Below are 27467 nucleotides of genomic sequence, written 5' to 3'. Positions count from 1 at the left end.
GTAGTGTTACTAAAATCGCCATGGAGATTGTAGTTTTCAATGAACTTCCTCATTGATATTTTGGTCTGTAACTTTAGATAACTTGTAATGTACTTGTTTAATTAGTTTATTAGTTTAACTAGCTTGTAACCTTTCACCAAAGCATAAATTGAAAATGTTGTGCGACTCTTTAATTTCTGTAGAACGACTTATATCAGAGGTGTAGATTGACCTACCATAAATTAGCCTTTAGTCCTTTTGTTCTTCCAAAAAATACTCCAGCTGCACACGTCTTATTAACTGTCCGTGTATCATGATTTTTAGTAAAGATTATGCTTGTTCAGAGCAGTTAGGAATAAAGGGGATTTTGGGTGGACTGTCTGCCATATCAGTGATAATCTACATGTACTAATGCTTAAACTGAGTGGTGTTCTCTGCAAATATCACCCTGGACTTTAGACAGAGCAGGAAAAGCCTCTCAACTGGCAGGAGCAATAAAGACAGACACGGGTGCGACTAGGGTTTATTACTTTTAATCAATTCAGCTAGCTACAAAATGTCCACCACTTCACACACTGACAGGATACAGAGAGGGAGTCTTTAATATTACATGCGTTGAGGACATCAATCTCACAGTTTAACCTATTGTGTCATTCAGGTTTAGGTATTTAATCACCTTACTCTAACTACTCGACATTTTGGCGATTTGGTGTGCATAGCTCTAAAGTACAGAAGCAACAAAAAACCCTTTTGTATGTATTTTTTTTTTGTTTCAGAGTATAGTTATTGTTATTCAATATTATCATTATTTTACCAATAACAAACCACACGGGGAGAATAAACTTACAGATACAGTCTTCTTATAAAAGTAAGGTCTCTCAGAAATATGCGTCTTTGCTTTACATTGCAAACGTTTATTTTTTTTTTCAGAGCATCCAAAACCTATATTACAGTACACAACCAGTCCTCATCTTTCAGCACATAATCAACATCTTCATCACTGAACTGCATAATCATTTAGAAAACAGGTCATTTTTTTTTGCAATACAACCCCAAAGTCCTCATGTTTTTTTCGTCGTAATCTCACTTTTTTGATCCCTTTTGCATTATTTTACAACGAGATGGTCACAGTTGGTAAATATATCAAGACAGAAAGAGTGGCACTATTGCAAACTTGCAGGAGTATGGAACGATCAACTGTGTCCTAATACTGAGCATGCGTTTTGTCAATTTGCTACTGCCATGATATCATTTTTTATATATATTTTTCAGACAGGTTTTATTTATAAGACTAAAATCTACCATTTGTCATGCAGAGAACGCACAATTCACATCACTTGGAATGCAATGTCTAATACAGCTACAGAGAGTCTAGTTGCACATTGTCTAAACAGTAACTCAGTATGATTGCGATGAAGGAAAATGTACCAACGACTGCCTTTTGATTGTAAGTGCTCTTTGCGATCCCATTCATTTATACTGTCACTTAGTAAATCTTTACTCATGTTTTTCCGTCAGTCTTCTCCCTTTTGTCGTGACAACACCAAAATAAGGAGCATGACAGTAGCCTAAATGGAATGACACAGTTTTACTAAGACGATACTGAGATACTGAAAAGGAAAAAGAATCAAAACAAACAGCTTGTATAGCATTCCTATTATATACTTGTCATCCAGAGCAGTGTACTTGTGTATATATATATATATTATATATGATATTTAATAATATATGATATATATATATTTTGATAAAGAGAATAAAAACTTCACATGTGAGCTAGAGAGCCATCAAGTCAGCACTATATACAACCTTTGGAAAGAATGATATACGGAGTATAAGAAATCATCTTTTTACGAGGACAATCATCTTGAAAAAGCTTGACAGACGACACACAGAACAACATTTACAATGGGGAGGGGAGGTGATATGTGCATGTGTGCAAACCTAGAAGGTCAATACCATGATGAAAGCATGTCAGCGCCTGTCGATGTGCGGCGCAGGACACCGGGACGATCGAGATCTGGGATTAGGGCGTTTAGCCACTGCCCAGCATCTTTGTGGCGCGCTGGTTGGCCTCGTCAATCCTGGTCTTGTTGGAATCAGCCTGGTTGAAGGAAAAAGGGAGAAAGAAGAGAAGAATATAAGTTTGCTTGTATCAATTAGTATTTTCAGCTGAGTATTGAAAACAGTTTTACAGTGTCCAAGACAATGTGCTGCTCTTGCTCATGAAAACGCCAATCATTCCTAATAAATGTGGTGTTGATTTGTTTTTAACTAATCTTTATCTAACCAAGTAGTCCTACTAAGATATTACAGGTCTATAGCTACCATTGAGGACATACTAAGTGGTAGTTATGGCAGGATTTGGACTCATAACATCAGTATGTCTTGCAGTTGTAATGAAAAGATATGTACTGAAGATATTGTAGCTCTGTTGGGCATCAACTATATGTGACCTGCATAACAGCCCCTCATGTCCACTTGACCCCAAAATAAGATCAGAATCTCAGTCAATCTTTTGAAATTTGCTAAAAGTCAACTGTATCAATAGAGGTACAACAGAAAGCACATGTTCATTAACCAATTTGTAATTACTGTTTAAATTATAGCAGCCTTGTGTTCTACATTCAACAATTTATCCACTACTTTTAGCAAACTAGCTTACACATTTACCCATTAGTTTTAGCTAGGGTCAACTATTTCAACAATTTATCCATTACTTTCAGCTAACCATTCCAAACATCGATTTTTCACCATTTATCCATCACTTTTAGCTAACTATTTAAACCATTTCCATTATTTTGAGCTAAATATAACTGTTTATCCATTACAGTTAGCTTACTGTTTATACTTCTGTGTCCACTGGCTAACAATCACAACACGTGATGTTCAGGTGTTAAAGCTGACTCAACATGTGGGCCTATAGATTTTAAATAATCAAATTGTAATGTCAATTTTTTCAAATTAGTTAAGCCACATTCTCTCCATGGACCCCCTGGCAACTACAAATGGACCCCCTAAGGTACAAGTGCCTGTGGTTGGTAATCACTGCTCTACAGTGGGCTGAAGAGTGATGACCCAAATGTTCTGATTTGCACTGAGAGAAATGCTTGTTTTCTTGTTTTGATGTTTCTGTTTCCAAATTTAATTCAGTCTTCTGTTGTTTTCCTTAATATTGAAGTTGACAAAAGTACTGTGTGGATGTAGTGGGCCACAGGTGCTAATGTACCATTCTGCATAAATTAGTTCATTTTGTTTTGAATGGAGTGTAATATGATCTGAATGCCAGTTCTGAAATTGCTGCACCTTGTCACAAGAGGTCTCAGAGGCTTATGCAGATGAATAAAGGTTTCTTGTGTGGAAACTTTTGTCTTAGCTGAATCATCATTAAACAATATCTTAATCTCAGTGGAAATAAAATAAGTAATTACAGGTAAAATAATCAGAAAATCAGGAAAAATAAATGGAAATATTCAGGCTTATGACCTTCAGCCACAGAATGCAATAAGACTTGATTAAATAGAGCTATGTTTATATGTATAATGTACAATAAATCTAGATCTCATTGTGTGTGTGTGTGTGTGTGTACCTTCTCCATGATCCTGTCGATCTGGCGATTCTGGGTATCGATCTCGTTGCCCATGTCCAGGGCCATGTGGCGCAGGTTACCGATGATGCCACCCACCTGCTCCAGGTTCTCGTCCATCTCATTTTCCCGGGCATCGTCTGTTACCCTAAACACACACACACACACACACAGGGCAGGGGCAGATGTAAATATTGTGCTGTCTGCATTAACACCAGGCCACACACACCACAAACTGCCACGCTGACCTCCCTCTGTGGCCCCCTCATACATATTTCACCTCTGATCCTTTCCTTGTCTCCGCAAAGCAGAGTCTGACCTCAGACCAGACATCTGGACACTAGGAGGCTCTTGTGCTTCTATTTTACTGCTGTATTCTTCTAGTTTAAATTAATTCATGCTCATAATACTTATTTCAAAATGTTGTTTTTAATGCCTTTAAAGGATCTATATGAAGTCTTAATTTGGGGAAAAAATGGAATAAGAAATAACACAACACATATTGGACTGCAGTGGCACAAATACAATTTTGAAGAATACAGATTGAGATAAAAATCCATTTACATATTACAGAGATTCAATATGGGTCTTTGTCTGGAATGGACAACACAGAATTATATTACTAACAGTGGTGTATGTGAATAAGAAGAATGTAAACTACAATCTCCTGTCAACAAACGCAAAATATTAATTATATCCTGTAAATATTTCAAACTATTCCTTGATGTCTTCCTTTATTCCCATAGAAGTACTTAAAACACAATGACATCTAAGACGAGACACACTTATGTAAGACCTAACGATGTGGGTAAACCCTTTTCACGACGCAAGTAAAATGGTGGTTAGCTGTGTTTACTCTGCACAACACCAGTAAGTACCACTATCAGGAAGCTCACGTCACCATCCAGCTGGTTTTCTGACATTAAAAGCAATTTAAGTGTGGAATAATAAAAAAAAGGCTTTAGCAGCTTATTGAGTGAGAGTTCAGTTAGAAGGGGAACACTGATGTACACTATTAAGACAAAGAAATAAGAGGTGGGAGAATTAATTAATCTCTTGACCTCCTTTATGCTCCTACTCATTTCCACTTAACTCCAGTGTTTTCCGGTGTTCTTTGCACCTGTACGTTGGCTGTTACTGACCTCTAGAGGACTTTCAGCAAATGTAAAATATAACTCTCAGCAAGAGAGTGAATAAGTGCATTTCCCAAGATATCAAACTCTTTCTCTAATCATTTTGTATAACGTTGCTTTCATCTTTCCCTTTCACATTGGTGCCTTTATGGTATGGTTCCCTTACAGCCTGAAATGTCTGCATCACCTCCACATGGACACACGATATACATTCTCTTTCAACGCATACCCTCTAATTCCCTCCATCTCCTTCTCGCTTATATCCGTCCACTTGAAGCTTTAGGTGTTTTGATGCATAAAACTCAAGCTCCCCCCTCTTACCTGCGGATGAAGCCTCCACTGATGGCCATCTGTTCACGCTCGTCCACCACGCGGGCGGGCTGGCTGGCCACCACCCCATCCTGATTGTTCCCCCAGGCCTTGCTGGCACCGCTCTTCATCCTGGCCGCCGGCAGGGACGGGGAGGACGAGGAGGGACAGTTACTCAACAGTTTGACTGAGCGCTTCATCATTTACCTCAACCAGGCTGGCTCCCCATTAGTCAATATCTACAACGAGAGCCTTGGATTTGAGGTACTGCAGCAGCATATTCAGTATATGTTTATATATCAGTATGTAGCGTGATCAGCTGACACAAAGGTGTTATTTGGTTTCATGCATCCAGCACATAAATATATGAGTAACAGTGGGGACTAGACTAAGTCAAGCAAAGCATAGCAGACATGGACTGGTTGGTAGATTGGGTTTAGTAGGTACAGGCTCATTCTGTTTTAACACAATAGTAATGTGTGTGATGTTATATCTTGTAGGTATATAACATACTGTTCAGAATCAGGCAAGCCTTGTATGCTAAGTCACATCTGCCTGTTTTGTATAATGTAGACATGCACTTCAATAGCTATATTTAGGAATCTTTTTTTTTTTTTTTTTTTTTAAATCTTTTAACCATCCTACTGGCACTTCTGTGTTGTTGCAAGGATAAACCCACCCCACTCCCACAGTTGAATGTCCCAGTGTGACAGAAAACAGAGAAGAGACGAGCTTTTGGCAGACAAACAACACAGAGTGTACAGGACTGTCACATCATTAGGAGGGACGACAATTAATGCGGAGAACAAACTGCGAAACGACAAAAGGAAACAAAACAAAACAAGAAACTGGAGGAAGTTAACAGAGAATAACACTATGGTTAACTATTCCTGGTCCTGACAGCCACTCCCCTCATCCCCGCTTTGTGTTTTTTTATAAAAGGTCACTGCTTTTCTGGACAAGCTGGGATGTCAGGTAGCGGTGAGGCAGAGGAGTGAAGAGTGCGATCAGGATTTCGACACTAGTAAATCCATGGGATTCATCTAAATCTGCTTCTGTCTCAATAAGGAAAAAGTGTACTGACAAATACAACTGCGCTAACACGATATGCAATCACAGCTCCGCTGCGTGGCTTTGTAAATGTCACCTCACTCTGCCTGTCAAACTTCACACCGTCAGATTCAGCATCTGTTTTGGCACAAAAGAGTCAGAGATAGAGGGGAAGGTAACAGTTAGAGGTTCATTTTTATTTCTTTAGTTATAGTTTTAGCATTTTTGTATCTCCAAAAGCAATAATAGTCATTTTAAGGCACTTGTGATGGCAAGGCAGCCAAACACCTTTCACCTCTCGAATCAGTTTAACACTGATGTTTCTGAGTAATTTATCTCAACATATTTTTCCTCCATCCATTCACCAATATTCTGTCAGTTCTTTGTCTGTATTTTAGCCTCAGTTGCTGAGTTTTGTATAACCTTGGAGTGCTGTGTGGATGTATTCTAGCTGTATCAGAGATGGCGATAGCTTAGCCTCCTACTCAGCTTTTATTAATAGAAATGGACTGAGGCAAGACTTCGCTTAGCTCCCTGTCCCTGCTGACACACCCCAGTGTGGTAAACACACATGCTTCCCTTGTCTGAGTCCTTTCTTTTTGTATGTCATTTTCATCTTTCTTGTTCTCTTCCTTTTGTCCTTTTGTTCCCTGATACATTTGTTAGTTTCATTCTATCTCTTCCTCTCCTCTTCTCTCCTCTCCTCTCACATCACTTTCCTTCCATTTGATATCCAGTTTTGTTCCCCTTTGCAATTTGCCTCTCTGCAGTCTCAGAATTGATGTAATGCACTGCTCTAATCAGCTTTGCTGTGATTGAACTGAGATGATCTGATTCGATCATACGAGTAGTGCGGATCCTGTGGTAAAAGTGAACTCCTTCTATCTAATTCATTCCCTGAGTGACCTGCAAATTGAGCTGTCCACCAATCAAAATCCGCTAACAGTGGCATGCAGACAGCCAGAATTCCAAGGCATTAAGCACCAAAAAAACAGTCTAGTCAAAGTCAGCTTATTCTGATAGACAGCCAGTTTGCTGAAGGGATTCAGAAATACAATGAGCAGCACGTATGATGGAATAAAGTCTCACTTTTTGAGTAGTGGGGAAAAATCCAACAAATAAATGTTTCTTTTGTCTTTCTAGCATCTATCTATGTGTGCATTTAGTTTGAGTCAACTTCCCAGCAGGCTATCATGCCACTATCTGATGTGGCTGACCTACATGTGAGCGAGTTCCCTGCGGGAGAGGGAACATAGCGAGCAGTAATGTCGAACAGCCAGTGCAGGATAAAGGCTAATTTAGCACAGCGCTCTGCAGGAGAGGTGGCACTGCAGAGAAACTGCAGAAGAACCAGAGGGAAATACGAGGCAGCAGTGAGCTGTATCACCACGCCGAGCCATGTAAAGACAAGGGTACCACACAGTACATGCGCAGTGGCATGATGTACCCTTTGTACAGAGAAACATGACTACATCCCTGAAAATGTCTCTCCGCGCATGTGTCCTAACCTAGTTTCCAGCTCCCATCGCTCCTGTTTTTCTCTTTTGCCTTGAATGTGTGATACTGTCATTTTTGCCTCCTTGTGACATCTTTACTGTCTTTCTTTCACTTGACAGTTTGGTCATGTAGCATTCTTTTTTTTCTTTTCTTTATTTTTCATACCTTTGGGACTTCAACTGACATATTTTGTATATACAAAATCACCAAAAATACGTCTCCAATCATCCTAACAGTGACTTTTGTTGCGCTGTTTTTACAGTGAGATATCTGAAAGTATTTCTTTGACATTTTGACAAGATATAATAATGCAAAATCGATTTTTCAGGACCTTTATGATCTTTTTAAAATATCTGTTTTAAGCTGAATCAACTTTCCCTCATTGATCAACAATGTTTTTCTTCTTTTTCTTTCCTCCCGGCTTTGTACTGCTCATAATAAATGAAACATAAAAGTATTTGTTCATCATATCATCATCATCATCATCATCACCATCAACATCATCAACATCACCTTCATTGTTAATATCAGCATCATGATCTTAGCATCATCATGTGTAGCATTGCTGTTATGACTTGCACTGTCATGCATGCATGAGCATTCAAAGGGTCATGCTCGCCAGTCATTCCATGTCACTGGCACTTGGTGGTTCAAAAATGGTGGTGGGGGAGGGGAGGTGTTCAGGGGAAACAGAAAGGTCTCGTTGCCTGCAAAAAGGTGAGGATCTACTGGATGTTAGAGCGGTGTGGTGGTGGTAAAGATCATGCAGATGAGGAGAAGTGTCAAACAGTCCTGGACCAGGCTGACCAAAGGCATTTTGGGACCAAGATCACTGAATTTCCAGCCGGAGTCAACACAATGAGATGATCTGAGTGCCAAGATGCTTCGGGAGCCCTAGCCCTGCTCTTTTAGTTGAACCTAGGTTGGTTTACAGTTGGGAGGGCCAACAGCTATGGTGATACCATTGTAGAAGTCCCATCACCCAACATCAACACTGAAAAAAGAATTCCTCTTCAGGAGGAATCTGTAGAAATGTTATGAGTGGGACTTCCATAATGGCTACACCCGCATGTAGATGACTCCCATTATAAAGGTGTTTGGAGAAGTGGAAGCTTAGAGTATAGGGCACTTGGAGAAGAGCACTTGGTATAAGGGTGTTAATAGAGGCACTTATTGATGAACCATGGCCTTGGCTGAGTGGAGGAGAGCTTATGTTGAGGACTGGACTTTCTGAGCTTGTCTTTATAAGATTTGGTTCTCGGCAGTCTGATTGCACATATGTGGTTTGACTGTGCAAGGCAGCAGGAAAGACATAAAGAAGTTTGAGTCTAATGACACGGTTTGTAAGCTAAAAGTATTAGCGCTACTTCTCAGAAGCCAATCAGGTAGCGATGGCTCAGACTGATGGACTACGAGATGCTTGCCAGTCGTGGAGCTACTGTTTGTCTGGAGGCCGATCCAGTGGAGATGGCGACCATAAGAATCCAAGGCTGCTGCATGTGCCCGCAATAATCCATAGTATATGTCTGCATATGTTGTCTGAATTTGCATTAAAGTCGAACTGAAATTAAATTTTGTTTTTGCTTAGAAATCAATACACAGTGTAAATCATTGTTGTACGTCGCCAAAACGAACAAATCAAGTTTTATTTCTTTTCCTGCAGTGACAGCGCCCCTGCATTAGCGTTCTCCAGAGGGCGTGGATTTTTGGCTCCGACTGACATTGTCAGTACTGGTAATTTAAATGGTGTAAGATCTTTGTGGCAGGCACTAAAAATAGTTTGTGTCCACAAATGCAGTTAACCAGATGGGGGGCTGACATTGTAGCTGTTGCTTAGCCCCTGTCTGGGATGTGGACACTCCCTGTGTCTTGACAGAGTAACGTCAAGACAGTCTGGTCATTTGCCACATTAGGACCCATGACAAAGACAGCTAACGTTAGCTAAACTCTTTCTATAATACAAGACAAAAACACTACTGAGTGTGTTGGAGTCTGTGGGAGCTGTCGATGACTCAGCAGGAGAACAAAAAGTAATGCGCAGTGGGAATCAGCGCAAACGCTGGCAAGCTAAGCTAACTAGCTTCCACTTTCTGAGTGGAATACAAACGTAACAGCACTATGGATCCTCAGAGTGTTATTAAGGGACAGATGTCTTAAATCACTGTGGGTACATAACCAGTGCTCTGGGTGCTTGTTGAGGGGTAAAGGGGGGAAAAAGGATGTCTTGTATCAACATTTGTAGGCTATGATGTCCTCCAGACAGTAGTGCACAATGGAGCTTGACAGTGCATCTTCTAGTTCTCAGACATCATTCAGTCTCATTTTAGGTTATATTTCCTTACGCAAAAAGTGCAGAGAATCAAAATTTCAGTTCGACTTAAAGTGTACTGTTTGTGTGCGTGTGTGTGTGTGCATGTGTGTGTGAGGGACTTCATTTTAAAGCATATCACGGCCTCCTGTGTCCACCTCGTATGGATGTGAAAGGGGAAGAGTCAGTGTTCATTTGGAGCAGGAGCAGAGCGGACTATTGGCTGATCACCATCATGATGTCACTTCTACCTCGGTTATTTTTTTGTTTCTCAGATATTTATTCTAATTTTTGAATGGCAGGCAGGCAGGCAGGCAAGCAGCACCTACTTGTTACATGGACAGGAGCAAAGACCACAGAATTTCCCTAGATCGTTCAAATTCTTTTCTGCATCCTTCATGTCCTTATTGATTTGGTCCATTCCCTCCTCGATGCGCTCCAGTTGCTCTGATTAAACACAAGTCATTTATCCCCCACAGAACGAAGCACGAGAAGAGAGAAGGAGGAAGAGGAGAGGAAGAGAGAGATAAAGAGAGGACAAAGGAGAGAAGACAACAACTTCAGACACTCACTGTGACGAAAGAAAGTAAAACAAAAAAGAAAACAAAAGAGGAAAAACTGGACGCCACCACATATGTAAAGAACCTTTGGGGCACATTGTCAGTACCTACTTGTTACATGGACATATGAAAAGCCCACAGCATTTCCCTAAATCTTTTAAATTTTTCTCGGCTTCCTTCATGTCTTGGTTGATATGGTTCATGCCATCTTCAACACGATCGAGTTGCTCTGGTCAGGACAAAGGGATGACAGTAGTGGAATGAATTTCATTGACTGATTGACAGAAATATGACTTATGATGAGCAGCAACTGATCAACTGGGTGTATGTGCTTGTGTGTGTCAGACTGAGAGATTAAGACTGAACTGGGTTTATATTGAGTGTATCGATTTGGTGGGAAAAAATAAGATTATGTGCACTTACTGAATTTTTGGCCAGAGAATGGTATAAAAAGCACAAAAACTCAAATAATGACATGAATATAATTTCTTAATATACTTGGGGAATTCGGTAGAAAGTAGAAATTAACGTTGATGTTAAAGGAACCGTTTGACCTTTTGGCAAATACACTTGTTTGCTAAGAGTTAGATGAGAATATTGATGACTCCCTCTCATATTTGGGCGGTAAATATGAAGCTACAGCCAGCAGCTAGTTAGCTTAATGTAAGATAAGAGATAAAATGAAACTTTATTGATCCCACAAAGGAAAATTTAGGTGTTAGCTTAGCATAAAGACTGGAAACAGGGGAAACTAGCCTGGCTGCGTCCAAAGGTAACAAAATCTGCCCACCAGCACCTCTAAAGCTCTATTTATATCTTGTTTGTTCAATCTGTACAAAAATAAAGTTTGAAAACGACATGTTGTGGTTTTACCAGCGGAGACACCTTTCACTTCAGTCTTTCTACAGATTAAACAAACTAGATATAACGTAGTAATGCTTTAGAGGTGTTGGTAGGCAGATTTTGTTACCTTTGGACAGATCCAGACTAGCCGTTTCCCCCTGTTACCAGTCTTTATGCTAAGCTAACCTAACTAGCTCCTGGCTGTAGCTTCATATTTACTGTATAGACATGACAGTGTTATCATTTTCTCATCTAACTAGTGGCAAGACAACAAATATGCATATTTCTCAAAATATTGAATTATTCCTTTAACGGTCCCTTGAAACACGTGCTATGTGTCAAAGTCAGAGAATGAGAGAGTAGGAATTGTTCCCTTGGAGTTCAAATCCTTGTAACTGAGTTCAGAGAAAATATTTTTATATTCCATCAGTCCAAAGGAAAAAAAAATCCCTCTCTTAAGAGCTGTTTACTGTGGCAATCCTGTAACACTGACAGGTCTTTTTTCAACTCTCTCCTGATCTACAACCAGTAAGAATTAGGCTGAGCTGAAGCTGCTCATTTTTGCTGTTCGTACATCCATCTAATTTAAGGCAAAATGTGTCTTTGTTAGGTACATGTGCTTAGGTCTGACCAAGCCCTAGCAGCACTTTACGAACCGTAATAGTTAGTAGAATCATTCAGATACATGGCTTTTATGGGCTTACCTTTAAGTTAAGACACCCTAAAATGGCAACTAATTACAGTGATCAACATTCCTGTCACAATGAAATGACTAAAACTCGCCTCTCTAACTGAAAACTGCCCGTGTTGCTTTGTCTGGCTTTGCAAACATTAAGGTAACTGAGAGGATTTTTAAGTATGATTGGATTCTGGTTTATGAGCGTCAGGGACTTTGTCATGCTGATGTGGTGAATGGTGTGTTGGTGGCTTTCTTCCACAGCACAGAGAATTTCCATTCTGACTGTGATAAAAGGAAATACGGTGCAGGCAGAGTGTGAAAGGGTGAGGCACAGTCAAATATGGAGCGGATTCAGAAACTAGTTCATTGACTTGTTCAGATTTGTAAAATCCCAGGTTTGCATGCATTTATGTAAATATATTCAACCAAGAAAGGATCCTTGTTCAGTCAGTGTTATTAGAGTTAAGTAGAGTAACAGCACTGAGCATGTTTTGCTCAATAAAAGGCGATTGTTAAGAAAAAATGGTCAGTGGCTAAAGGTTTTATATTTTCTATCACCAAAATCAAACCTCTACACCCTTTAATAACTGTCTCCAGTATCAAGTGCTATAGAGCTACAGGCTTTACTGCTTGCACAAAAGTCAATAATGCAGGGTCAGAGGTCAGCTCAGGCTTACAGTTGCCTGTGTGTCCAGTCAGCCGTTGCAATTGGTTTTGAAGTAGCAATCCTGAGGGTGCAGAATAGCACTGTGGACACAAGGGATGAGGGGATAAATGGATGGCCAGAGGAGGGATGGAGCTTTCATCTCCCTGAGTGAACAACCGTGTTGGTGCAATTAAGGCTCTTTTACAGGACTGGTGAATTGATTAACATGCCATCCAGCCAATGGGAGAGCTGAGGGCCCATTTCCTCCCTAGAGCCGAGTGAAGCATAAGGTACCTTTTCATAGCTTCACACTGCCAATATGTACTGTTTGATGTTGCACACTATAAACCATGTATTGTATGTTGGCTCACTCACTGACAAACTACATGCAACCAGGGATTTTACAAAGCAGTATACGGGTTGATTGAGGAGTGATTGAATATTTTGTCATTACCAGCTAAATCGATCGTTTCTCTTATCCACCTCTTGCATTTTTACACCTCTGGACTGTCAGCAGTGTGGAAGGGCCTCCTTCTCAGACCTGTTTGGGCATGTAGGCCACCCGTAATATTTACAGGATCAGGCCAGAGACAGGTTGGCCAAATTGCAATATCATAAGAATTTAGCAAAACCATATAATATTTATAGAGAGGTGGCATTTCTGCTGCCATTTATTTATTTATAAGACTCATTAGCGGTAAATGGTGCGTTAAAATGTAACATCTGTTGGTACTGAATTCAAGGTTACTGAGCCTAAAGCATCCAAAATGTTAATGAAGATGATTACTGCACAAACAGATCCAAGATCAGGCTAGAAGTCACCCTGCCACCTGCTGCAAAACAAGTTAACACGACTGGATTCTGGACAAGAAATCATTTATCTTGATGTTGAGCTGTAGGGTTTTGGCACTGCAGAGGCTGGCTTAATTATTCTTCGTTGGACCTGTTCATGTTTTTGGCACTTTCAAGATTTCCTTTCGTTGTCTTTGTTAGCTAATGATTTTTTTTTTTTTTTTTTAAAAAGACGCTGGCAAATAAAAAGCAGTTAGCAAAACAAAAGAAAAATGTTAGCAAAAGGAAACAAAGGTTAAAGGAAGCTGAAAGTAAGAAAAAAATCCCCACAGTTAAACTGGCACCCTTGACCAAAAGCAATTTAAATAAACCATGCTTTAAATAAAAACCAAAGGAGATATTACTTTAAAAATTTTTTAAAAAAACGGGAAAAAAATGAATTAGTTTGGAAATGCATTTCAAAGAAAACAAGCAACTGCATATGAAACAATCCATCCATTCACAAGTGTTTTCATACCATATGTAATAAATATATCAATTATATTAAACACATAATTATTATACCAGAGTTTGACTGTTAATAGCTTAGTTACTAATATGTATGTAGCTAATGACTGAACTCGCCATCTCTCCTCTTGCAGACTTACCTCCCTGCTCGTCCAACATAACCAAAGTCCTGATGCCGGCATCTTTGCTCTACTCCCCAAAGACAGGCAGGTAGCAAGGAGGGGTGAGGGAGAGAGGAGAAATAAAATGAAATAGAGGTCAGTAATGAGGCTATAACACCGTAGAGAATTAGTGGCGACTGAAAAATATGTGCTGCCATAAGCTATATCCATGTCACACTTCCCCTTTCCACTTTTCACCATTTTCCTTTTCCTCTTTTCTTTGTGCAGAGTTGAAAAACTATTCATTTCTTCCCTGCTCTTTCTCTCTATTCTGCATTATATGATATTAAATTCTTCTATAGATATAAAACACACAACCTGAAGACAACTAAACTCCCAGCTAGCAACCACCTGGCTAGCAAACCTTCATAGCAGAAGAGTTACTGTATACATCACATGATTTAAGTAAGACTTTGATATTTTGGGACTTACTCATATCCTTGCTATGAGTTAGTGAGTTAGTTAGAGTTAGTGTATTTATATATATATATATATATATATATATAATTAATACATATCGATCTTAATGTTGTGTTAATGTTCATTTTATTGTTATTTTGTACTGTCCAAATATTTGGACAAATTCTATTTTGATGCTTTTGCAACATTGTTCTTGAAACTTTCATGCCAATAAAGCCCATTGAATTGAACTGAATTGTTAGATGGGAAGATTCATACCATGCTTATGTCTATATGCTTTGTATTTAGGAGACAATTATCTTATTTTAGCATAAAGACTGCAAGTTGAGGAAAACAGATAACATGGCCCTAGCTTGTCACTGGCCTGGTGAAAAAAATAACAGAAAACAAAGAACATTTTAGCATGCAACGATCCATAAAACCACATTTGTTGTTTTTACATTTTCATATATATACAGATTAAACAATTCAAATATAATGTGTTAAGTATCTTTTGAGCTTTATAGGTATTAGTAGGCATAATTCTAACTTCGGGCACCAATTTATTAAACCAATAAAACCAATTTAATTCCTGTTTTTATTGTACAATTAGTTATTAATCAATTAAATGCTTTATTGTATGACACTTGTGGTCCTCCATACTCCTGAAGGAAAAAAATTAGAAAATTTTGCTCCCCCAACATCAGCACGTAGGCTGGTTATTGATTAGAACGGGCAAAGGTCATTTGGCCGTTACACCTTAAGCAGGAAACCTGAAAATGGCCCTCAGGAGATTAACAATAATAACGCTGACAGCAAAGGAGAGTTCCCATTAAAATGAGAACCCCTGCCATTGGATTTCCCTCGTATACAAATGACACAATTAATTAAAGGATCCCAACACCCCCTCCATCTGAGAGTCAGCCTTCGTCAGCAGTCGTCAGACCTCTGGACCATTAATTAGTATTGCTTGTAACCTGTGAGTAGGACATGTTCTCTTTTTTCCCCACATTTAAAATGTAGATTGTCTGTTGGTTTTCCTTCAACCTTCAGAATTTTATTTTAATTCCTCCCCGACTGTGAAACATCCGAACAGCTGAGCCTGCATGAGCATTCATCACTAAAGCTATTAGTCACTGATAGGCTGGGTTGGCTGTAGGTTTTCATGCTGGTAAAAAAAAAAGAGTGTGAGGAGGCAGCGGATAGCGACACTTGCTTATGCACAACTCTTCTTCCTCTCTGCCTCTTAGAAATGCAGCACCGCCACACTAAGATGTAGCACCTGGCCCGGCCTGATAGGCATAAATAAGATTATGGTGTGTCCGTGTGCTCACACACATACACATGTACTCTAGCGTGCACAAACGCACACCAACACACACACGCGCCTCATCAGCAGTTTAGGAGGCGAGAGGGGAGTAATAAGGAAATTCTGGTGTATAAATTATAATTCGTGCTCGCCTCCGTCCAGGAGAAATCCCAAAGTAGTTGAAATGTGTCCCTGGGGAAACTCCGAGGAATAATCAACCATGATCCCATAAAGGATTTATACATTTTAGCATTATGTACAGATAGGCTGCAAGATTTTCATATATGTCAAATGATGGATTTTTGCTTTTGATAGGAGATTATGGTTACAGGTTTAGGGGTTTGTGTTTGGTGTTTGCTGCAACTTAAATGATTCCTCCAATGTTAGTATTTTCCAGGTTGGCAACTGTCCTTCATCAGATGAGAATGTTTCTGTGCATTTTTCTTAAGGATCTTTGCTTTTAAAAACATCCTTGTAGTAAAGAGCACTACTTGGTGGAGTAAACAATGGTAGTAAAATGAAGCCAATTATCTCTCTCTCATCAAAGGATTTGATTTTGTATCTTTTAAACAGAATGCAACTTTTTAATATCCTGCATTTCTTTTAACAATCTTTGTTTTTAAGAGCCAAAGCAAAGAGCAAGCTAACCGCTGCAGGGCAAACTGTGGAATAACCAAGCTTCTGCAGTTGGCTATTTAATGGCGATAAACACTCTTTTACAGCTGAGTTGCTTGACGTGACCATGTAGGCACTAATCGATTGCTTAGAAGTGCTTCAAGTGTAAACCTTCCAGGTGAAAGCTTCAGAGAACAAACGTAATCAGGGTGTGCAGTGATTTGAAAAAGTGGAAGTTTATTCAATAAGAATCTGCTTTTGTATTTGATATCAGAAATTTAAAATCTAAAAGGAATGCCAGTTTTAATATCAGCTATTTGAGTGTTAATAGCATATATTCATAGCAATGAGCAACAAGAGGAATCATTTAAACTATGAAACTATAATCACAGAGTTGAATGCCTCTATGTCTTTCTTTTCCTCAGTGTGTTCTTCACTCGCCACCATTTTCTCACCTCATGGCTGTTGTTTTCTTATCAAACTTTTATTCAACCCCCCCCCCCCCTCCCCTTCAGATATAGAAAAATATCTCAGTGCCCTCCTTATCTTTCTGACTGTCCATTAAACTGGAGGAGCTGTACACTTTATCCTCACGCTCTTCCTCAGTCTGCCTCTGCCTCGCCTTCAACCCCTCCCTGCCTGCAGTACAGTCGTAGGGTGGAGCTGCTTGGCGAGATATGTCGACTGATGATCAATATGACCTTGAGATCTGCACCGGGAGCTTGTCAGATACCCCCTCCCCCAGCTGTTCATCCATTCTACCTCTCTCCGTTTACCCTTCACTCTCCCTTTTTATTCCCTCCTTCCTTCCATCTGCTTTTGGTGTGTCACTCCTTGTCCTTTACTGTTAGTTTAATACACCGTTCTTTGTCGGCATGAATGTTACATGAGCAAATAGCAATCTACAGTATCTGTGCATGTGTGTGTATCCTCCCCATGGTTAGTTCATTTCCTTTAATGTGCTATTCACGCAATCACTCAAGCAGTTAAAACAGAAAAACACTCAAGTCACAGATATCTACAACATAGGTTTTGGTTTATACTTGAGTGTCGGATTTCACCCGTTATCAATGAATCTAACAAATATTGTACTAATAAGAATTATGTTTTTTGGTACGACACACAGCAGGAAACATGTGGAAGGAATAGTTCCACCCTCTGGGAAATACATTTATTTGCTGTCTTGCCAAGTGTCGGATGAGAAGATCGATACCACTCTCATGTCTGTCCGTTAAATATGTAGCTACAATCAGGAGATGGTTTGGTTAGCTTAGTCTAAAGAAAAGGCTAGCTGGAGACACGTTACGTCCTGTAAAACTACAACTTGTTGTTTTTACACTTTGGGTTACACTTAAGAATTAAACAAAAAATATAGACCATGTAAATTAGTAGCTTTAGAGATTCAGGTAGTAGTTTCTATTTTAAACCTTTGGACAGAGCCAAGCTAGCCTCCCTAATCTTTATTTTAAGCTAACCTAACCGACTACTGGCTTGAGCTTCATATTTAGCATAAAGTGTGGCGTCAATCCTCCTATGTAACACTTGGCAAGGGAGCAAATGAGCATATTTCCTTAAATATCAAACAATTCTTTTCTGAATTGCAAAAAATGATTAGAAATGGCACTGTCCATTAGCCAGGTCAGTCATTAATTTTAACAATGTGTGAAACAAAATCACACAAGTCTTTATTCACTTTCCTTGCATTTAGCCCTGTTGCAAGCCAGATACTCTAATACCAGATAGAAATGATCAGATAGAAAAATTTAAGAATAAATAAAGTATAATTCACACAGAATCAACACATCTCTCTGTCTTAGGAGAACAACAGTTCACCGTTATTTTTCTTCCTCTTACAGATGACGACAGTGCAACCATGTAAACTAAAGACTTGGAGCTTCTTACTGTCCTCGCTGTACCAAGACAGATTCAGCTCTGCCCAGCAACACAACCCACTGTCTTCCTCTTGGTTTGCTTCATGTGTGTTCCTACAGCTCTGCTCCTCTATCAAGCAGTTATTGTTGTCTGTTAACGGATTGCATAGTGTTCTTTGTTGGGAACAGAGAATAATGGGGACATTGTGTAGCAACTTGGTAATGTTGGCTCCCTCAAGTTCAAAATTAAAATATGACTTGCTGCATAATGTTGTGTGGGTACATCACCAAAATTATTATTATGTAAAATTCATCAATTAGAATTAATGTATAATTATTTTGCAACTAAGGACTTGAGAAAACAACTACACACTGAGAAATTATGAACATTTGTTCTTACTCAGTGCTCCCTTTATTCACAAATTTCTAAAATGAACATTTTAATAACAGTGACAAAATTATAAGACAGGAACAAAATTAAATAGCCTCATAGCTGTAACATTCAAATTACTAAACTGTAAGAATTTAACAGGGTGTTGCATTTTTTCTGTTCAGCAGTTAATTTCCTGATTATGCCAAACAATAAATGCAGTAAATTCTTATTTCTGCTGTTTTCAGTCCATCTACACACAGACGAATTTTGCCCCAAAGCGTATCTGAGTCATGACTGAATTCCAGTCTCACTACATTAATTTCTTTTTCCTGCTGTGTCATATTTTGTCTCAGATTTTATTACTATAATTGTGAACTGTAAATTAAACTTTTACATCAATGAGGAGCCGTAATTCAAAGTGTTATGAGTTTCTCTTACCTCTTCTACCAGCTGCAGCATACGACGGGTGCTCTCCAGTGACTGTGGAAGCATAAAAAATACAATTAGTTTCCAATTTGAGATTACAGGGCAGATTCAAACAGCTGCAGTCACAACAAAAGGAACATTTTTACTGTTCTGTTTGACACAAATGTTCTAAAACACACCTTCCCGTTCACTTGAATGAGAAAGTGTGTCCAAACTTTTGACTGGTACTGTATGTTCATTGAATTGAGTATAAGTGAGCGTGTATCACAGTCAATTTGAACAATCAGCGGGACACAAAAAGGATCAATATCTGACGTTTATCGACATGAACCGAACATGAACTCACACTGTCTGCCCTGTGAGTTTTGAATATGCCCGACTTTATGAAGGGAATTTTGAAGGTAGCAGACTGATCTGTGAGAAGCTTATTTTCACGCTATGAATCGACTGAGTGTCTCCTGACCCTGATTTGGATTTGGGATGATAATCGAAAATTAAATTGCTTTTAAGCACGTTTGAGATTTAGCAATCCACCAGCAATTTACTCAAGAATACAGCAGCTTTGTGAATAAAAATAACTACACGCTTTGATCACCCCTCTCTATCCCTTTTTTCTTGACTGTTGGATGTCTATTATTAGCCTGTGTGGTGATAGATAAGTAGCTGCATGTTCCAATTCCCTCTCTAAGAAGCGTGAGGCTGCAGAGCACAGCCTGCTAGCTAGAGCCACTCGGCAGGGACGGCGCTCTGTGATATCTCGTCCTTCTTACAATGACACAGCTTCGCCTTGCTGTGCTCGCTGCGAGCACGGCTGATCCCCCGGAGCAGTGGGGGATAGAGAAGGGAGGGGGTTGGGTAAGGAATCGAATAAAGGAGGAAGGATGAGATGGGAGGGGGTTTGGGGCACAGCCTTGATTTGAGCGGCCATTTTTGCAGTAGCCAGTTCTTTTACTCCTCATCTGCCTCTTCGCCCACAAATTCATCTTTCTTTTTTTACCCCCTTTTTCCTGTTTTTCACCTTTATCTTTCTCTTCTCATCTTAAGTCAAGGGACCAGAATTCCCTTGCACTGACATTTCAGCACTTGCCTTCTTTGATGGCCATTACATGAGCTGTTGTCCTCTCTGTGGATTTGAGAGGATCATGTAAATCAACGCAACAGAAGAGAAAAAACTGTTATTCTGATGCCGCCATTTTGTGCATGCCCTATGTTGTGTGTCTGTGTGTGTGTGTGTGTGTGTGTGTGTGTGTTTAATATTCTGCTCATCTGTGCCAGTGTGAGTCATATGTGAAGCTGGAGGGGCAGTTTTGCTTTGGGCCATGACTGAGGCTTTCTCTCTCTTTCTCACTCTGACTGCTGCTGACACACACACACACACACACACACTCACAAGCTTCCTACACATAAACAGGGACACACTGTACAGAAACATGCTTGTGAGTGTGCACACTTGTGTCATGTGCACTCACACATCAGATACAAACACACACACACTCAAGATGTGACCGTGCAGAGTTATGTAAAGTCAAATGCAGGTGGACTCTCACCTGCACACACACATACACACACGCAAACATGTAGACAGTCACAGCCCGAGGCAATTTCTATTATTATACATTTAAGGACTGAAGAACTACATTAGCAGCTGTTTCGTAAGACATTTTGAAATTATGGTAGAAAACATCCTTTATATTGTGAGATTGCTCAGAGTTAAAATTGAGCCTTTTGTTTTAATAAAATAGCTTTCAGGTTCTAAAAATTGATGAAAAGGGGGTGTTTTTTTTGTTACTAACAGTTGACATTATATGCAGAAATTAAATTTACACCCTATATTTGCCTTTCAAGACTTTTAGGAGCTGTCACTTGTCACGCATGTCTCTGCAATGTCTGTGTGCTTCTTATTTGTATGCATGGGAGTGTGCTCAAGTCTGCTCCCTGTGAATAAGTATGTGCATAAGTAAGTGCATGTGAGCCATCATGTCTGTGCACCATCAAAACTCAAAGCGAGCGTGCTGTTCTCACCTCATCGGCCAGCTGGTCAGCGCGTTGCTGCATGTCTGAAAGCTCATTGCGCATGTCTGCGTCATCTGCCATGGCTGCTGGATGTGGGGGGTGGAGATGGTCTCCAACAGGGAAGAAAAGATCCTAGTAGTAATCCGAGGAGGACTGGAAGAGAGACAAAACATAAAACAAAGGTTTCAGGACAGATAGCTGGATGTTTGCAGGATGCTGCAGTGCAAATACCTGAGTCCACAATTCAAACAGCTCTCAAAATCACTGTTCGGTAATGGTGGGAGTACCTTTACCCTGACATGCACCAGAGATCACAAACCCACAACATCATACGTGATGTTCTCTCTACACCTCTCTGAGCTCTCTGAACAGTTGTTGCCAGTAAATGGAGGATTAGACAGCAGCATCAGTAGCGGGAAGCCAATGTTTGCCGAGGAATGTCAGGCTCAGACAGATCGATGTTGACCAGAAATTTAAAGGATTAGCCACAAAGAGAACGCACATGTTATGAACACTTACTCACATTTGCTAATTAGCTTATGACTTACACTAGACTAACTGAGACTGATCGTTTAAATCCATGTTTATTTTTTTAATTTAAATATATCCATCATCAGGTACGTGTCCTGTCAAGATGCCCTTAAGCAAGATGATACCCTCCTCCCTACCCACTGGCATCAAGTTACTCTGGATAACCACAACAGCCAGAAGTCCAAGGTACAAGATGTAAAATGTACTCCAGAGGGGTGAGAGGAAAAATTATAGAACAAAAGAAAGGGGCATGCAACAAAATGGACAAATAAAACCAAAAGGTAACCAGTTGGGAGCTGCTGTCTCTTAAGTCTCTGTTTACTGTTGCAGGCGGTATGATGGAGGATTAGGAAGCCGGTGTTTGTTTGTTTGGGAGTGAATGGGAAGGGAACAGGCGGCTGATGTTTGCAGAGGAATGCTAGTCTCAGACAGGGTTGACTGGGATTTTGGAGGATTAGCCACACAGAGACATAAACAGCCCTCTTTATCCCTGTAGCCATGATCCTTTCCTCCCCTCTGCAGGTCATGAGAGGTTAGTATCACAAGTAAAACAGTAGGGCATTTCTAGATGCCTGATTACTGGGAGCTAACGCTAAAATGATCATGAAATGACTTGTCATGTGTCAGATGAGTAAGAGATTATCAGTGGATTTGGCTACAAGACATCTTTACAAACTAGCATCCAAGTTTAACATGACAAATTATTTAAACTTCTTAAAAATCAAATATAATTCTTTCCCACCATTTTCTGGCTAAGCAGCTAATCCTACTTAAATAATGGCCTTTGCTATCCAGGGGGAATAATGATGAATCACTGACAGCTGAAAAAGGGAGCAACATATTTTTTATGCATAGTCTAAGGCAATTGAAAAGACTATATGTGTAAATAAAGCTTCATTAAGAGATATTTTTTATATTAACACTGAATTAAAATGACTGAAATATTACTAGTGGTGCCAATCCCACTGAGAATGAACACCAAACTGCAGCTCCACAAAGGTTTTAGTCTTAGTCTCTAGGTTTGTCTCATTTTTTTGCAGCGTCATGGCATAACTATTAACAACTTGATAAGCAAATTGTCTTCACAGCGCTATGTTTCAGAGTCTTTATACCCCCTAACGGTCAAATATTGCTTAATGCAGCTTTAGACTGACCTAGTCAGTGGAGGTTTTATACAAAATTTTATTTGGTGTCACATCACTTCATTTTCATAGATGTACCATAACAGGCATATAATAAGCACTCTTCAGATGTATATTCCAAACAGTTCAAAGTAGTAACTAAAGGTAAAAGTGGGTTAAAGTAGAACATCCACCAAGAAGAAAACTACTAAGAATGAGAGTTAACAACAGGTTCAAGGGAGCAAAACAAATTCTGTAATTAAAAAGGAGGAAATGTAAACTTTCTTTATATTGCCTGATGTGACATGTTTTGTTTAAATGTAAATTTTGGATACTCGGGGTACATAGTTCTACATTTGAAGGAACAAATGGACAAACTTGATTTGCAAAACAGGCGATCCTAGTGTGCTTGAACAGGTTTCTAGCCTGGTGACAACCTTTTGTGCAAAAAACCCCCCAAATTCTGCCTATTTCTGTGTTCATTGATAAAGGTTACTAGTATAGAATATACATTGCTCATAAATATAGGTGAACAACACACCTAAACCAACAGTGTGTCAGTCACTTCTTGCAGAACTTGAAACGCTAATGTACTTAACTCATAAATGACTATTTACATAAAGAAATTATGGATGACACACAGAACTCTACCATCTTTATAAGGCCACTCATTCTTGCTACAAAAAGCAAACTGAGAAATGACACTAACATGAAGAAATCTACAGTATCATTATCCTCAATCATCACTAATACAAAGGCAAAACAGTCTAAATCCTAAAGCAAGATGTCAGGTAAGAACTGGTCGAGTAAGGAGTGAGAGTCTGTGTATCAGCTTGGACAGACGGCTTCGCCCACCTGGACGTGTCTCATGTTAGTGACTGAGCGAGCAGTCTGGTTGATATTCTGTCTCAGAGGTCCAGCTGAACCTTCTGTGTTTGCTTCACCCACTTGTGCGTCCAGAAATGCTCACAACAACATCTGCTGGCTATGCACTCGGCGCACATACACAGGATATGAAGCCATTTTTTTTTACTGCCACGGCAATATCACAGCACGTCATGGTCTGAATCATTAAAGCCTCCTTGGGCAGTATACGTATCCATCTGCATTCATCTCCATGGATGCATTTAATCATGTAGACGTCCTCAGATCAACAGCTGTATCATAATGATGTAGACCCGCTCTGTGTACAGGCTCCTTTATATCAAAGAGGCCAGTTTACATAATTGAAGGTCTTCTGGTAAGAAAACTGCTGACATACTCAAAGATCTTTCCACTGTGATGCAGATACAATTTGTACGTTGAATCAGAAATGATCCATTTAAAGACTACGGCAGATCGTAAAAGTACATTAACTGTCCTTTTTTTCATACATCATGTTTATTCCAGCTCTCTCTACTCTGATTTCTCTCCCTCTCTCCTCTCCTTTCACTCTCGTGCACCTCTTCACAACAGCGGCGGCCATGTTGGCTTATATAAACCTCCAAGTGGACCGTGTAGTGCAGTGCTTAATGTCTGAATCGAGTCGGATTCAAAACACACTTCAGAATGACTCGCTGAAGGAAGAGAGGCCATCGCCTGCCTGTCCCGTTATGCAACCAAATTCAGGCAATTAAGTTTTAACAGGCCGCACTGACCTTTTACTTTTACGTCTCAATTACAAGCTTCACATTTTGCATCTTCGCTGCCCCCCAGCGCTGCCTGTCTCGGCACTGGAACGAGTTCATCATCAGGTTTTCAGGAGTATGAGACGGTGGAGCAGACATTATGTAATAACATGCTTGTATAATCAATGCATTAATCAGTGTGCATGTTTTGGGGTCAGATTATATTACAGTTAAAGTAGAAAATTTATGATAATGTTCACCAGCGCATGTAGGCTCAGCACACACGTTCTCACTGATAGAAAGGCCAAGATTACACGGTGGGTGACAGATTACATTCAGTTAACTTGTTCCTGAAGTATCTCGTATAGCTTGTTGATTATTTTTACATAATTTGCTTGAAGCGTATTGGCTTTTAAGCATGGAGGTTCATTCGTAACCTTGGGAACATATATCTTTGGAAAATATTCAAAATTCAAGGTTCATTTACTTAACTTTTTCCTGAGTTTTCAACCATATCTCACAGCCTTCATTTGTGAATGACCAAGGTTATGTACTTTGTTCATGTGATGATACCTGTGCAAGTTCCATGTGCTGAGGGAAACAGCATGCTTTTTTGTTTATCATTAACTATTTTGTGAGGCAAAGGAGCCATGAGATAAGATTTCTAAAATTTGGCCCCTTTTTATGGGTAATCTGACTTTGTTTAATATCTATTGATGCTCATTTTGTATTTAAGATATCAATAAATGCAAATAAAGCAACACAGTTCAACAAAAAATTATATTTAATGACATAATTTTGAGTGTTTTTTTTTCCTTTTCTCCACTCTTCCCATTAAACTCCAGTTATCTACAGTACAGCAACTTGTGCTGCGTGGATAATGCTAAGAATTGTTCTCTCATCTAGTAAATTTGCTGCCCAGGAGATCTCTGATACACAATCTATTGTTATCAAAACAAACCAAGAAATCATATCGACATTCATTGAACTCATCAATTCTGGCTGATCAACAGCCATAAAGGTGAGAAACGAGGTACCAGCTCTGACTTTGTCTCCAGACTAACGGTGTTGTTCATTTCTGATCCTTTACTGCAATACGAGTAACAACGTGTTCATGTACTCATGCAGAGCTAAAATGCCATTTCGAGCATTTGGCCACAGAGCAACTTGCAGTAACTGAGCATGTAGACAGTCTGACAGAATGAAATGGCCGTAGAGAGATAACATTACAAGGATCAAATGATGACCTTTGAGTTACAGGCTGCCCTGTCATCCATGAACTGCTCCCTCTCAAATGACACAAATGTGTCTGGAGATTCCCACCTGATTACATGTTGGCTTGCCCATCTGAGACACGCTTTTACATTTTTTTAATTAATTACAAAAAAATATTTGGCTGTCAGCAGTTTGAGTGAAAATCTGCACTGTTGTGAGTCCCTGTCATGTGCATGTTCCATATTGTCATCATAACTTTACCAGAAAAACAGTCCTCATAATATAAAATTTGTGATATTAAGCAGACATAAATCAGACATTCACAATTTACGTCCATTTCTCTAATTCCACAAGTAATCGATATATCGGAACTGATTTGTTTTTAGCAGCTGCAAAAGATTCAAGTTTTTATAATCATAATAATGTCATGTGGTAATTAGAAACTGCTTCTACTACAGTATTGCCTTGCTTATGAAATTTAATTACTTGTGACTGTCACTTTAATTAATTAATGTACATTTATATGTATTCATTAGACTTTTGTCCAAATGAGGTACAATCCGAGCGACAGTGCAGTCATTGTGGTGAATGCTATAGATACTGATTGAATCTAATTAACAACGAACATCTGGTGGCTCAAAATGACCTTGTGTCCATATGCAGTAAATATACTAACATGCACGCGCACACACACACACACACACACAGTATTGAAAGGAAATATGTAGAGAATTAACAACTATCATTTCTATCTCATTTGTGCGTCTTTGTGTTGACAGGCTGTCATCTTCCTGTCCTGTTGTCATCATATGTTACACCGTGACCTTCTGACCCTGATCCTACAGGGAGGCAATAAAGAACTGGAACTTAAAGGCTCGAATGGGGAGAAGAAATCATGCTCACAGTTATTAAAATGACACAGCTAGGCAAACGGTGCACTAAACACACAAACCTGTCCAAGTATTGTCTATGCATGCACACACACACACACTTTATTACATCCATGTTGCCCCAGGGGTTGTAGCAGGGTGAGGTTTACTGATTAGCAACATGATTTAATTTATGGCAGTAGAAAAGGTGCTGTAAAACGTGATTTATGACTTTGTGGCAGTTATCACAGGCTTTCACGGGCAATTATTGGAGTAAGGCCTAACACCGCACATTCATCAACAGTATTTTGAATAAGTGGCTGAGCAATAAAACATGGCTAACACCTGTATTTATATACTGTGCTACACTTTTTGTAGCACAAAATAACTTCCATGAATGTTTAATGGAAAATCCATATAATGTATCTGGCTGACCATCCATCCATCCATCACCGTGTTTACTACCTCAGGAGCGACACTACAGTATGATCACCATGGAGGGAAAAAACAACAAAGATATGAAGATGCCCTTATTTCCATTCCCCACACATCCAACCCTGGAGGACGGCATATTTCATACCCTGTCCAATCACATTCTACCTGGAGAAGATTACCAGCTGCTCCACCTCAACACTTTCTCATTTCTTTTTCTCCTGTCGCTGTTACTATCTCTCCTCTCCCCTCTGTCCTTCATTTTCTCTCTCTCTCTCTCTCTCCCCTCTTTCCATTTTTCCTCTCTTGCTCCTTATCTGTCTGTATTTTTTTCTCTGTATTAAGTAAATCTGGTTGAAGCTCAAAAAAGAGCTCACACAAGCTTAGATGCATTAAAGTAAACCAACTGGATTAAACCTTCATCCGTCAAATTCATTTGATTGGACATGTAGTATATCAGTAAGGTACCAAACACTGTATTATAGTGTAATATGTTATCTGTGCTGAGTATAAGTTGGGTTCTGTCAGTAAATCTGCTACACGAAGCAGAAAATTAGCGCTACTTCTTATTTTTATGATGCAGAAAACTGAGGCAAATTTTTATGAATTTTGAGCTATTATTGCTACAAAACAGAG

At 39.5% G+C, this 27467-nt stretch overlaps 1 protein-coding gene and 1 long non-coding RNA gene across 3 annotated transcripts in view; one reads left to right on the top strand and one right to left on the bottom strand.

Moving 5' to 3' along the window:
• Positions 1-496: 496 nt before the first annotated feature.
• snap25a (synaptosome associated protein 25a) overlaps positions 497-27467 on the bottom strand; it is a 54490-nt gene continuing 27519 nt past the window's right edge. Inside the window, exons 3-9 of one of the 2 annotated variants that reach the window (XM_042390949.1) lie at positions 21066-21209; positions 19056-19097; positions 14030-14078; positions 10192-10309; positions 5020-5139; positions 3569-3713; positions 497-2083 (exon numbers count right to left, since the gene is read on the bottom strand). In XM_042390949.1, the coding sequence (XP_042246883.1) occupies positions 2015-2083; positions 3569-3713; positions 5020-5139; positions 10192-10309; positions 14030-14078; positions 19056-19097; positions 21066-21137 (615 nt within the window). In that variant the 5' untranslated portion in view covers positions 21138-21209 and the 3' untranslated portion in view covers positions 497-2014. Of the gene's footprint in view, positions 2084-3568; positions 3714-5019; positions 5140-10191; positions 10310-10533; positions 10652-14029; positions 14079-19055; positions 19098-19389; positions 19679-21065; positions 21210-27467 lie in introns of those variants that run through there. The other variant, XM_042390950.1, reaches the window with a different exon arrangement.
• LOC121882596 lies at positions 11529-18944 on the top strand. The gene is made up of 3 exons (XR_006092125.1): positions 11529-12880; positions 14024-14146; positions 18230-18944. It is a non-coding gene; the product is annotated as an uncharacterized LOC121882596 (long non-coding RNA).

This window comes from Thunnus maccoyii, chromosome 17 (genome assembly GCF_910596095.1).
Source record: "Thunnus maccoyii chromosome 17, fThuMac1.1, whole genome shotgun sequence".
Lineage (NCBI taxonomy): Eukaryota > Metazoa > Chordata > Actinopteri > Scombriformes > Scombridae > Thunnus > Thunnus maccoyii.
The sequence above is the reverse complement of the archived record's forward strand: the minus strand, read 5'-3'. Positions and strand labels throughout refer to the sequence as shown.